Genomic DNA, 13,837 nt, shown 5'->3' with positions numbered 1-13,837 from the left:
TATAACTTGTAAGCCCTACGTTTCTACAAAGTTGGCCCAAAAATTGTGTGCCATCCACAATACAGTCTTATGACCACCAGGGTTGAACCATTTTGAAAAATAAACTAAGTGCAATTTTTCTTTCTCTGTAACAATTTGGCCAAAAATATCTTTGCAATAGTCTTTTTATTTGACCATTTATTACGGAAACATCTTCGACAGACTGGATTCCGGTTCAAGCCCTCTGTGATGTCATTTGTTCATTGTGTATGCGAAGAAAGGTGTGTGCAGTTCCATTTTTCATCAACAGGCGGCAGTAGCGATGCGAAATAAAAATTTCTGCCTCCAGTAGCTTTAAATTGTGATTGGAAAAAAAAAAGACCCAAATGCACGATTCACAGGTTTTCAAAAAAAGTTATACAACTTGTCAGAAACTGAGCACAATCAACTGTGGTGACAAAATTGTATTGTATACTTCATGGAACTATAGTAGTGATTTTAATGTGTACTGTATATGATGTGTGTAATTAGCTTCAACAGGGTATAGGCCGACCCAGTGTGTACCATGCAGTTGTGGTCATTTTCCTGGAGTTCTTCGCCTGGGGTTTGCTGACTACACCAATGCTCACGGTGAGTAACAAAATTATGTCTGAGGGAAGGTGAAAGACATGATTAAAGATCTGTCACATCAACACGTCACAGTGACAGCATCTGTGGCCCAGTTTATTAACTGCTGTCGGGAACACCTCTTCACTTTAGAGTAGGTCACAGCATGAGAGCCATTTGAACCTTGATGGCTAAAATGTTGATTACATGATTTTAAATGAGGAGGTTGGGTTTAAGACTGAATCATGATTTAACATTAACACAATTTTCTGGATATAATTTGCAGATTTTATGGCTAATACTATGGCCACAATCAGTATGGCCGATGCGCAGATGGTCACCCTGCTTATCTATATATATTTTTGTAAGCATTTTACAGCCCAGTTGTGCAGACGCTGAGGTACCCACTCCACAAAAAGTGATCAAATGGTGACGTATACAAGAGCAGACTGCATTTTTATTTTGCTGCAGGCGGATGTTTTAAGTTCAGATATTTATTTCATAAATATGATGAAAACTCAAACATTGAGTATTCATTATTATATAGTAAGCTTCAACCTAGTGTCTTTTTTCCCCAGAGTTATAAATGTTTTTGTTGAATGTGGAAATAATAATTTAATTTAAAAAAAAAATAGTACACAGGGAAAAGAAAAACAATTTTCATTTTAGCGGTCAAGAGGGTTTTGTGACTCCCATGTTTTCTCTTCTGTAGTAAATGGCTGTTTGAGTATTTAAGGCTGCATGATTTGGTAATTAAAACAATATATTGGTAAATACCAATGGCTGTGGCACACTATTTATAGGATACAATTGTAGTGAATGTATATTGAAACATAAAAATATGATTTATCTTCATTGTCTTTCTGCGTAGGTGTTACATGAAACCTTTCCACAGCACACGTTCCTTATGAATGGACTCATTCAAGGCGTGAAGGTAAAAATGTGTTTTAAAAATGTTCTGCTATTCAACGCTCAATGAATATCAATTCATTTGTTCTGAATGTCATGAAAATCACTGGCTTTTTCTCTTCCTGTCAAGGGTCTTTTGTCGTTCATGTCTGCCCCTCTGATTGGTGCGTTGTCAGACGTGTGGGGGAGGCGCTCATTCCTTTTGGTCACTGTCTTCTTTACCTGCGCCCCAATACCCCTTATGAGACTCAGCCCCTGGTAGGTCATGGTGTGGATAACAACTAATCTATTACTGTTTTTTCACAGTGTTCATTACAGTTTGAATTTGCACTGGATCTCTTGTATGCTGTACAGTATACAGTAGGGGTTTGCAACCCGTGACTCTTTAGTCCTTCTGCCTTTTGATCTAAAAAAAAGATTTTTTTTAAATCATATATTTACATGTACATACATAAAATATTCTTTATATGAAGTAATGATTTGGATTTTTAAAAAAAATGAATAATTAAATATTTAAAATATGTCAGTCCAAATTTCTAAATTGTCAGAAAGAGAAAAAAAGTGTTTTTAAAATGACCTAAAATGTCCAAAAAGTGACCATAAACTGTACAAAAAAGAAAGCAGAAAACTACAATAAAATGTCCATGAAATTGAAAAAAATGTCAGAAAATTGAATTTAAAAAAAAAACAGAAAAGAAAACGTTATATGTCCAAAAACAAAAGAAGAAATCCCCCAAATTACCATAAACCGTATTCAAAATTATTATAGTATTTAAAAAGGCAGAAAGAGAAATGTTAAAAAAAGTAACCATTGAATGTCCCAAAACAAAGAAAATTACAATAAAATGTCCAGAAAATTGCCAAAAATATTAGACAATTTATATATATATAAAAAAAAAAGGCAGAAAAAAAAAGTCAAACAATAGCCATAACATTGCCAAAAATGTCAGAAATTTGACAGAAAGGCAGAAAAGTCTCAAAACTTATGAAAACAAAGTCTGGGGGGAAATTCATAAACAGAAGACGAAGGGTAGAAGAAAATGAACGTCAAAGTATTGGATGCTGCATATTTTTCTGTTTTTGTGCAGCAATAATTAACTCTTGGGCTTTCAGTTTTGTTCATCACAATGTTCAAACGTTTTGCGGCCCCAGAAAGATTTTTGGACATTTATTTGGCCTAAAATGGCTCTTTGACAGCAAAGGTTGCTGACCCCTGGTATATACAGTACATTTCTATTAAGCTAAATCTCTAAATCAGATTTATGATGTGGTTTTTATGGCTCTGTGTTGCGTGTTTAAGAGTTTGTGTTAAGCAATCAAACAAGCAGCATTGCTCATTCCATAACCACAAGCGCATGGCCAACTTTTCATCGCTTCCATTAAGAGTACCTGCATATTAGCCACTATTCCTTGAAGACTTTCAAGTCTGTCTCACACTGTGACAAGCATCAATTATTCTTTATTTAACTGGTCAGATGGCAATTGCTGAAAAACAACAAAAGTCAAACGTTTTTCTGAAATCTTTAGTAATCATACCTTTGATGAAAAAGCTTTAAAAAAAAAAAGATTAAGGAGAAGATTGGTATTACTTTTATACATGACGCAACTTGTAATGTATCGTTAAGAGACTTATATAAAGATGAGTTGACTTTTTCCTCTCCTTTCACAGGTGGTACTTTGCCATGATCTCCATGTCAGGTGCGTTCTCTGTCACCTTCTCTGTCATCTTTGCCTATGTTGCAGATGTGACAGATGAAAGAGAGAGGAGTACAGCTTATGGTCTGGTAAGTACTGGAATGTCATTGTCCTTTCTTTTTAAATTAGTGTGTTTTGTTAAATGCATGCTAATCTCTTTCTTTTTAATACATTACTATGGCTGGAAAAATAACTTGGGTTATGTGCCTCAAATGTAGTGTAATAAGTATTTGAATTACTTTTTCCACACCGCTTTTGTAAGAACTGGTGGCATTTACAGGGAAAAAAACAGGTTGCAATTCATGTTGTTAGCGCATAATCTTTTAAGGCTTCATGAGAGCATAAGAACACACTAAAAGTCAGCAAACCCTTGACTTTTGTCAAAACATTCAGTTTGAATGATTCATTGCTGCAATTTGTCATTCCTTTAAATGGCAGCCGGTGAGTCACCGCAACATCATGGCCTGGGTTATCTGGCTGCTTGCAAACCTGGCATGTGTAATTCAAAGCGCTCTTCATTTAATTGCAATGATTCTAGTGATTTTTTTTCCTCATTTATCGGCCGCAGTGTGAAATAAGGGCCGATGCCTGGTCCCTAGCAAAATACTGTATTATGTATGTGTATATATGTACTACTCCCCAATGACTTTTAGTGTATGACATCAACTATAGTTGCTAAGGGTGAGGCAGAGCTGTTGTATCAACAGAGTAGCTCGATGAATGAAACGTCAAATTAATCATTTAAATTGATTCTATTTCTGAATGCAGCTTTGGTAAGTTAGGGAGAACCAATAAAAGGAGAACAAAGGTGGGCCTAGGCAGGATTTTGACCCATACTGTGAAAGTTGAGGGGGAGCAAAAGAGTGCAAATATAAAATTCTCACCCCTCAGAATCTCCTGTTGTGGTGGGTCTAAAAATGAGGACACGCCACACTTCATAGTGAGCTTTAAGTTCTGTTGATGTGTGCATTGCTGTGCCTTTTTCCCCTCCACACATAAGATTGTGTGTTCTTTCTAGACAACTGTAATTTTGATTTCATCTGTCCTCAGAAAAGTTTGCGTGGAACATCATGGGCAGCAATTATTATTGTTAAATTGTATATATTTTTTTAAAGCAAAAAAAAAAATAATCGTAATAAAATGAAATTAAGTGTCCAAAATTGATAACTTACTGTTCGGTATGGTATTTGTGGTAGTGGCTATTGGATTAGCATTAGGATAGCCATTTTGACAAGACAATAAAAAGTGATACATAGACACAGCCGTAACTTGTTGTATAGTTGAAGTAGTCATACTGAGCGAGGGAATCTTAAAATGAAAAAGTGCAGCTAATGGCCTTTAATAGCCGCTATATAAATATTTTGAAAGCTCCCATCGTAGTCCAATATTCTACACTCCACATTGGGACACAAGATATTATGGAGCAGTTTTACATCTTCAGTTTCAACTAAATGACCTGAGATACTACTAATGGTCTGGATTAACAATAGAAAGCAACAAAGTCTTTGCTGATGTGCAATACAGTATACTTATGATGATACTTGGAACGTTCCTTCAACATTCCATTCTTACTATCATCTATTCGTTCCAGGTGTCTGCTACGTTCGCAGCTAGCCTGGTCACCAGCCCGGCAATCGGGGCGTATTTGTCAGCATGGTATGGAGACAACCTGGTTGTTCTGGTGGCTACACTGATTGCCCTCGTCGACATTTGTTTCATCCTGCTTGCTGTGCCCGAGTCTCTGCCGGACAAAATGAGGCTCAACACCTGGGGAGCGCCGATATCTTGGGAGCAAGCTGACCCCTTCGCTGTAAGTACTGTAACTAAAAATGCCAATTTTAACTATCAAAAGTGTACATCTTCACGGGTACTTTCCTTTTGCATCTGCTTCTCTCACTTTGGAAGCGTATTAATGAAAAATGGGTGTGGGGGGGATACAATAAAGTAGAAAGAGGAAAAAAGAGAAAGTAAGTCAGCTGCTGAAACAGGCTGCTAACATTCAGCGTCCAAGTGGCTGTACTTTTTAACTACTTTGCTGTTCTATTTTCTGCCTTTGTAATTTTTTCTCCGGTCTCTCTTTCAGTCTCTGAGGAAGGTGGGTCAGGACCCCACAGTCCTACTCATTTGTATCACGGTGTTCCTCTCATACTTACCAGAGGCTGGACAGTACTCCAGCTTCTTCCTCTACCTGCGTCAGGTAAGACACGCACGCACACACCACTTCTCTATAATATGTCCACTAACATATCTGCTGTTTGAAAATACACTCCCTTCTGTAGGTGTTATGAACAAAAATGTAGATCCTGAAATGGATCCCCTTAAAAATGCATGAAATTTATGGCATATATTCAAGGATCTTTTATTTAAAAAACAAAAAATGTTTTATAGAGACCACATATTAATAATTTTAAAAAGATTAATAAAAATAAAATAAAACCCAAACATCCAGTGGCCAAATATATATTTATATATAATAACCATGACAATATCTGTCAGTACAGCCACTCTAAGAATGCAGTAATTAAAAAGAGCTCACCGATGATCAGTGTCAGCCTCTTAGGTTGAGGGTCCAGGGGCTTCCTGTATTGCAGACGGGAAAAAAATGGAAATAGACATACATCTCTTTTATAAATCCATATACAAGCACTGATAATATGAACAGAGATTACCTGTTATGTCACGGGTATGACTTATTCTCCCAACGTAGGGGTAAGCACAACAGAATGTAGCTGGCAGAGTGATTAAAAGATGGCTGGATGTTTAACGACCAAGTTAGGGACCATCCACAAATCACGCACTGCAGGGTGACATAAAGCTTTGTTTCCGCAGTCAGAATATTCTACCCCTGGATACAGTGAGACATCAAAACAACTTATTGTGATACTTCTTGAGCTACTGCTTCGAGGGTGACATCATTATTTGTTTACACACACACAACCAACCCAACCCCAGAAAATCCCAAAAGTAACTACTTGAAATACTTAAAACTTAAATACTTAAAAAAAATCACAGTAGTATTTAACTAAACAAACCTTAAGTACTACTGGAACAACGTGACTTGTAGCATCAGGAACAACACAGAAATGGCCAGCATACAGGGAAATACTCAGGCACCATCCTTCATTTGGAGCTGAGTTTAAATACTGACACTGCTCATTACAAACAGGTGCAGCTGGTTGATTGCAGGTGCTGCAGATCAGGGACTCCGCACACCGCTTAAACAGGATAGACTGTGGGTGGAGACCACACACACAGTATTACAGACTGGACAGAAACCAGGATCTGACACTTTTAAAAGGAGGATGGAGATAATGCTGTTGTTGGACACATCCCACTTGGAATCTTCCAGACTTTAAAGCAAATGTAAACAACCATGATGGCTGAGTCCGCTAAATTGTTTGTTGTTCTGGTTAACACAGTCGGTCGAAATCACGTTGGGTTGCGTAAAGTTACTTTTTTTTCGAATAACTAAATGAATGTTATAACTCAATAGATACATACAGTATGTTTATATTCGTGTAAATTATGTTTTGCTATTAACAATCTTTTTCTCTATGGGGTTTGCCATTGTCGACTTAAACAGGTCGGTGAAGTCGGGAAAAAAAGCTGAACTGTTGATCTTGTCTCATATTTATCTTATGTTCTACCCAAAAGTCTACAGTAAAGATACAATAATTGGCCTGGTATGACCTCAGTCAAAGGCTGCAGCAAAAACGAGGACACACAATGTTTGTTCAAAAATGGTTATAAAATAAAAGGTTTATTCAAATAAATAAATCAAATCGGTATGCAATTCAACCAAATTAGGATGTCTAAGTAAAGTACTTACACATACATATATGATTGTGAATCATCAATACAGTCTGTTGTGTATTGGATTGGTGGATGAGTGGAAGATGTATACCTGGGCTTTGTCAAGTGTGAACATTTTCTAAGTATAACAAATGGTAATCAAACCCAGGTCCAAATGAAGGCAGTGCACTAAGTGCAGCTTGATGGGCTGTCTTGTAGGCATAGACCGTTGAGGAGAAAAGCACAGCGGGAAATGTGCTCCACACATGTCAAGTGGACTCAGGTGTTCCGTATCAACCCAATTAAGGCAGTCTCACTCAGCCAGGGACATGACACCCTCAAGAGGATTTCAGGGGTCATGACATGGCCTCAGTAGAACTTGTTACAATTCAGTTTGATGGTCGTGGGCACCGATATGCATGTACGCGATAGGAACAAAAGTATTGAGAGACACCGATCAATTAGTTTTGCACTAAATATCGAGGGGACTGAATGTAGGTTCCTTCTCAGATATTTTAATGTAACACTTAACCCAATTGTTAACTTGAAAAGAAAAAATTATTTTGGGAAAATAACTATATTTTTGTTGTAAAGCCTTTGCCTTATTTCATCATTATGTTTAATCATATTCTCTTTTGTAATATCCCCGCAGGTCGTCAATTTCTCCTCTACAACAATTGCAGTTTTTATTGGAGTTGTAGGAATTCTGTCCATTGTTGCACAGGTAAAAAAAAAAACACTCAAGAAGATATTTGCATTACAGTTCATGAAGTGAAATAAGTATGGTGCGCCTATTGATCGGCTACCAATTAGTCGATTATTAAATTAATCGTTAACTCATTTGCTCCCAAAAATGTATAAATATGTTCTATTTTAAATATTACTATGCTCCCAAAGGCATATATATATATATATATATATATATATATATATATATATATTTTTTTTTTTATGCTCCTGCATACAGAAGGCTTTGATCTCGTCTCTGAACTGTAGCGAACGGTTGAAGCAATGGTAGTTATTACAAAAACGGCCAGCAGGTGGCAGCAGAGTATAAGAGATCAGCCAGGGCCATTGAAAAAAGCTAATTTCTCCGCTGTTCTAAACAGTCTTGTGAATACTGATGAAACTTTGCTTTATTTTAATGCTAATTGCTGCAAAACGGAAAGAGATAGAAATATATGTTTTTTTTCCCTGATGAAAGAAGAGACTCTAATCTTTCTTTTGGTAGTTTTTCTATCAATAGAACACAATATTCTGTAGGCCTTGCAAAATCGGTCAAAAACCAGTAAAACAGACGGGAGTGAAGGGGGTTTCTTCAATGAAAATGGCTGGGAGTGAATGAGTTAATGAGCAGCTTTAAAATTGAAAAATGTGAAGCTAATCTGTGTGATTTATCGGCTGATCTCACTCATGGATGATAGGTATTTAAATCGGCAGCATAAAACCCTGATCGGAACACCACTATATATAAAGAAACCAAATTATGAGTAGAGGTGCTAAGATTATTTGATTAATCAAATCATTTGATCATTTTAATTTGATAATAAATTAATCATTGCGATGCCTTTTTTAGTTTAAATTGTCCAAATGCTAAGAAGTTCATCTTCTCAATAGTAAATATAAATTGTAATATCTGATTTCTGTACTCCTCCATGAAAGCGGACTGATTATCTATTATTCTGTTGAATGAAAATAAAACATTTGTTAATACAATTTTTTGATATGTTACAAACCAAACCAGTAACGGAATCATAATTTAATTATGTTTGTGCATATCCTGCACTGCCAGTTTTGAACAATGTATTTTTTTTTAAATAAAGGGATGGAAATTGTTTTTAATCCAATTAATCAACCGATTAATCGATTATTTAAAAAAATGTTAGCTGTAGCCCTAATTATAAGAAAACTCAACTAGTGTCATACAACACATTAATATTCTATTTTGTTGCTGTTGGTGGTAGTGCAGCCAGGCATAATATATATTTTTTTTATGCAGCTTGTTCTAAACCTCATTCAAAATGCATCGGGACCTAAAGTCGTCTCTCTGTTTTTCCACTTCAGACTCTTGTCCTCACACTTCTAATGAGGACTCTGGGTAATAAAAACACTGTACTGTTGGGTCTGGGCTTCCAGATTCTTCAGCTGGCCTGGTATGGCTTTGGATCAGAGCCTTGGTAAGAGCTCTCATTCGTCTTCTTTTTTCTTTGCATGAACTGTATCTCCACTGTCCATACTGTCTGTTAAGAAAGTTCCCCCACCCAACCACATAATCACATTTTGTATTATGCATTTGTTTGTGTGTTTTGTGAACAGGATGATGTGGGCAGCTGGTGCTGTTGCAGCCATGTCCTCCATAACCTTCCCTGCCGTCTCAGCTCTGGTGTCGCAGTCTGCTGATCCTGATAAACAAGGTGACAAAAAAAGCATTTCTCCCCTTTTCTGCTGTGATGTCATCTCCATCACAACAATAGGTCATTGCGCCAGTAGGAATGTGTTAAGAGCGGTCTATTATGTGCTTAACGAATTGTTGACTTGAGTTTGTCTGTCCCCACAGGAGTGGCTCAGGGAATGATAACAGGGATCCGAGGTCTGTGTAATGGTTTAGGTCCAGCTCTGTATGGGTTTATCTTTTTCCTCTTCAACGTGGAGCTCAACACCATGGACCCCATCCAGGGAGACTTTGACCCCCTGCCTCTTCACAGTCCCACTGAGGTACATACACATATATAAATTAAAGACACAGGATTAATATTTCTCATTTTAATCGTTTTTCCTGATTCTTTTAGCAAACACTCATCCCTGGCCCCCCTTTCCTCTTGGGGGCATGTACCGTGGTTGTCGCCTTCCTCGTTGCTCTCTTCATCCCAGAGAAACCATCCTCCACCACTTTATCCTCTCAGCTGCCTCTCGGTGACAAGCCCCGCCCAGCGAGCAAAGAGTCGCTGTCCTCACTGGCAGGCATCCACATTAACACACCTCTCCCAGGCAGTGATGAAGAAACTCCTCCCACCACCAGTGATGAGGATTTTGAGCCTCTGCTGCAGGACAGTATCGTTTGACGGACCAGTGGAAGGACCACAACGTGTGGGACTAACATTGTCATTTGATTGATTGGCGTTTTGTTTCAAAGAAGAGCACATTTCCATTGCTGCTGGGTGAGTAAAATTAAAGTAACTTGATTGTCTGAGGTTTGTGATTGACAGCGAGACGCTTCAATCACATTGATGCTTTGCCAGAGGGCGGTACAAGCATTTTACTGGACTGAGCAGCCGAGCCAGCAGTTGGTTTAACAGAGTGGCAGGTGCAAAGTGCGCCAGCTGTGAAGCCAGTGTTCAACTGAAGAAAGACAAAAATGAAGTCGTGAGCAACACTGACCACGTTAATGACGACACCAGCTTTGGATTTGATTGAAAGGGGAAAGACATTTTTGTTTCCCAAGAGTTTTAAAAGTAGTGTCACGTTTCTGGTGATTAACAAGCTCAACTGAAAGGCAAAGTTTTCAGGGTGGGATTGCTGTCTTTATGCTTAAAGTGTAAGATTTTTTTTTTTTTAATATAAGGAAGTCATCATATTCAGCGTATCATTTTAAAGCTGAATTTGTACTAATGTTAAGTTTTTTAATGGGTACAGTATAATTGAAACATGTCTGCAACATTTACAACTGATGAAGCATCAGTGTTGATTTGTAAATTTCTACTTGGTGAACAAGAATAAGATATGCAAAGCCTATATAATATCCTGGAAGATGAATGAGCCACACAATATCAAATGTCCATCAATCCATACATTCATCTTAGCAGCATCCTGAGTAGTGAAGCTCAGACGTGACTCCTCCCCAGCCACTTCATCCAGCTCTCCCAGGGCAGCTCAGAGACATTGTCTCCTAGGGAGTTCCTCCTTTTGATGGGGTGTAACTGATTATACCTCACAGGGGAGGCATCCTAACCAGCTGTGTGAACCACTACATCTGACTGCTCTCAACTCTGAGCGCCTCCTGGGTGATAGAGTTCTCACCCTACTGTATATCAAAGGGAGAGTTCAACTCCGCTGCTTCAGTGACAAAGACCAGCCTTGGCAGAGTCCAACCCTCACCAGAAACAAATCTGGTTTACTGCCAGCAATGTGGACCAAACTTTGAAAGCGGTCCATTATACAGGGACTGAACAGCCCTCGGAATTTCTCCCTCAGGACAGTCTGGTTGAGCAAACTCCCATTTAGGGATTATGGCCTCCTGTCAGCCGCCTTCAAAATGGAGGCACAGAACATAGCCACGGACTCAATCAAACATGATCAAAGTTCTGCCACAAACATGCGTTTCCCCTTGCCCTGTCAAGGAAAAGGCCAGTTTTGTTAGTCATCAACGGAAGTGGCAAATCCAGTTTCAGGAAATAAAAACCCTGTTACAGTTTGGCTTTAGCCACAGATGCTTCAAAGGTACCTGTGGAAGGGTTTTTACTTACTGGGACCTGGATTTGCCACCTTTGGCTAGTCATCACGGGGTTTCTGAGCGGTGCTTTGTCATGTCGATCACCTCGGCTATGTTTGCCTGGTTGACCCTGCAAATACAGTGTTTTTTCATAACCTTGTTGGATGTACTGAGCCCCACCAGTTTCCTATGTGTATTCACCAAACTCTTCTTGATTGAAAAATAAAATGTACTTTTTTTCCCCAAATTCAAGACATAGGAATAGGGTTTACTGGTGAACAAAATGAACAGGGAACCTTTTCATCAAATCTGGCTCTTCACCATGAATTCATAAACCATATTTTGAAGTAAGTGTCCCTTTAGATTTGCTAGGTATTTAATTGTGCTAATTGTACAATGTTAATACTTGGGCGGGCCACCCAAGTAAATTGGCCACCACCCAAGAAGTTTTCAAGAAAATTTATTAAAAATAAACACTGGTACCTCAGAGTTTGAACATAATTCGTTCCTGCGATGTGTTTAAAGTCCGAAGTGTTCAACCTCCAAAACATTTTTACCCATAGGAAATAATGCAAATGCAATCAATCTGTTCCCAAGCTCCAAAAACAGAAAAGTCCCGTTTTAATTTCTATTTGTTTGTTTTTTTACATTTATAGTACAGTACAGTATTTAAACAATAAACACTGATGAGAATTGCTCAACTTGACATTGCAGATCATGCAGTTAGGACGCTGACTCCAATCACTCAACTCTGTTTATAGAGCACTTTAAAACAACTACTGTTGTATTCTGAAGGTAGAACCCAGGGGCAGCAAATACAATGAAAGCAGCAGAGGCCCCAGGATTGAACCCTGTGGAACACCATATGTTCCGTACATGTGAATTCATATTGCACATATTCATCCGACCACTTTCTTTTTTGCTCGACATAGCAGGATTACAATAATTGAAAAAAAATTACACGACATACCATCACAACAGTCAAAAGCCGACTACTGAGCGCACCAAATTCCCTGCAACACAAATAGGCCAAGCAAGTCTGATGTGTGTCTTAACCTTGGCCGAACCCCTGAAACAGACTCACCAAACCCAGGTTAAGAATCACTGCCCTAATCCTAAAATACATGTTTTTGGAATCTGTGAGGAAGCCAGCATTCAATTAATATTTATCTTTACAAATTATTGAAAAGCTAAATAAGATTTAATATAGGTAATAACAGCAGCTGCCTATAATTTCAGTCTGTTTTTATGTTCATTACATTACATGAATATGTAATGTTCATTACACTACCTCGGATAACACTCAACCTATTTACTTATCAATGAAATTAGTTTTATAATGTATTTAAAGTCGCAGTTGTGAAAGTACTTCTGAGTACTTGTATTTAAAAGACCATAATTGTTGCATACATTCTGGTGCTAATTCAACAGTAGATGACATATTCTGAACATTATACTCTTACTCATACAATATACTGTATTACCGTCATGTTACAAATGTATTCTCAACACCAATTTCGGTATCATCACTGGATGTGCTCACACTTTTTCCTCACCAGTGTTCTACTATCTACATACTGTATTATACAGTATATATAAAATCTGCTTCACAGAGAAGCAATCTATTTGTCACTTTAAGATGCAACTTTGTGCCTCTCATGACCCAAATTTCTTCAATTGTTACAGTATGTGTGTACTTGATGAAAGCTTTAGAGAGAAGATTGAGGAAGGGATGTCCAAGAGTTTTAACTGTAGATAAGTGGCACAGTGTGCATAAGTGTTTGCTTTATGACTTAATGTAAATGAAGATGTGAATGATGATGTGGTTAAATGGTTATTTTAAAGATTTTGTGTTCTGTGGATCTCACCGGCACAATATGAACTGGGACTATACAACTGCCACGGACACTGAAAGGTTAATAATACTACAGGAAATCCATAATCTGATGTTTGGATTTTTAATGAAGAAACTGAAATTTACGTGTGCACGTTTTCAGAAGTCATTGGTCAATGAAATTCATGGCTTATACAGTCATGTTTTCATCATCAACATTACGTTCTTGTGAAAACCTCCTTTGAAAGACCATCATGTTACAATTACAATACCCTTACCACTGACATTTTATCATATCATACATTTAGTGTGGCATTTAAAAAATAAGACAGCTGTTTGTGTTTTATCTCAAAATTATCCAAACCCATATCACCAGTATAGATGCACATGTACACAGTGTCATTTGATTGTTAACCTCTTTAATAAGAATTCTACAGCGGTGAAAATGTCTCAGTACTGTAAATACTGTCCTTGGATTTAAATGTTTGTGATTAAATTAACTGTACATGGAATTGACTGTAAATAAAATGTCTGTTCTGACTGTGCTCAGCCATATTGTTGATCAGTACAAATGAAAACGGAACATAACTTGA

At 37.7% G+C, this 13,837-nt stretch overlaps 1 protein-coding gene and 1 long non-coding RNA gene across 3 annotated transcripts in view; one reads left to right on the top strand and one right to left on the bottom strand.

The window, feature by feature from the left end:
• Positions 1-13,837, top strand: part of slc71a2a (solute carrier family 71 member 2a) — a 17,556-nt gene extending 3,719 nt beyond the window's left edge. Inside the window, exons 2-13 of one of the 2 annotated variants that reach the window (XM_077542569.1) lie at positions 511-609; positions 1,457-1,519; positions 1,625-1,752; positions 3,164-3,278; positions 4,781-4,999; positions 5,273-5,386; positions 7,634-7,705; positions 9,046-9,158; positions 9,298-9,395; positions 9,539-9,696; positions 9,771-9,894; positions 9,970-13,837. In XM_077542569.1, the coding sequence (XP_077398695.1) occupies positions 511-609; positions 1,457-1,519; positions 1,625-1,752; positions 3,164-3,278; positions 4,781-4,999; positions 5,273-5,386; positions 7,634-7,705; positions 9,046-9,158; positions 9,298-9,395; positions 9,539-9,696; positions 9,771-9,894; positions 9,970-10,043 (1,377 nt within the window). In that variant the 3' untranslated portion in view covers positions 10,044-13,837. Of the gene's footprint in view, positions 1-510; positions 610-1,456; positions 1,520-1,624; positions 1,753-3,163; positions 3,279-4,780; positions 5,000-5,272; positions 5,387-7,633; positions 7,706-9,045; positions 9,159-9,297; positions 9,396-9,538; positions 9,697-9,770 lie in introns of both variants that reach the window. The other variant, XM_077542568.1, reaches the window with a different exon arrangement.
• On the bottom strand, positions 2,926-6,385 carry LOC144034047 (uncharacterized). The gene is made up of 4 exons (XR_013288136.1): positions 6,222-6,385; positions 5,859-6,034; positions 5,726-5,769; positions 2,926-3,226 (listed from the first exon to the last, which is right to left on the bottom strand). It is a non-coding gene; the product is annotated as an uncharacterized LOC144034047 (long non-coding RNA).

The sequence above is a fragment of the Vanacampus margaritifer genome, chromosome 14 (assembly GCF_051991255.1).
Source record: "Vanacampus margaritifer isolate UIUO_Vmar chromosome 14, RoL_Vmar_1.0, whole genome shotgun sequence".
NCBI classification, from domain to species: domain Eukaryota; kingdom Metazoa; phylum Chordata; class Actinopteri; order Syngnathiformes; family Syngnathidae; genus Vanacampus; species Vanacampus margaritifer.
This window is presented reverse-complemented; position numbering and strand designations above follow the sequence as displayed.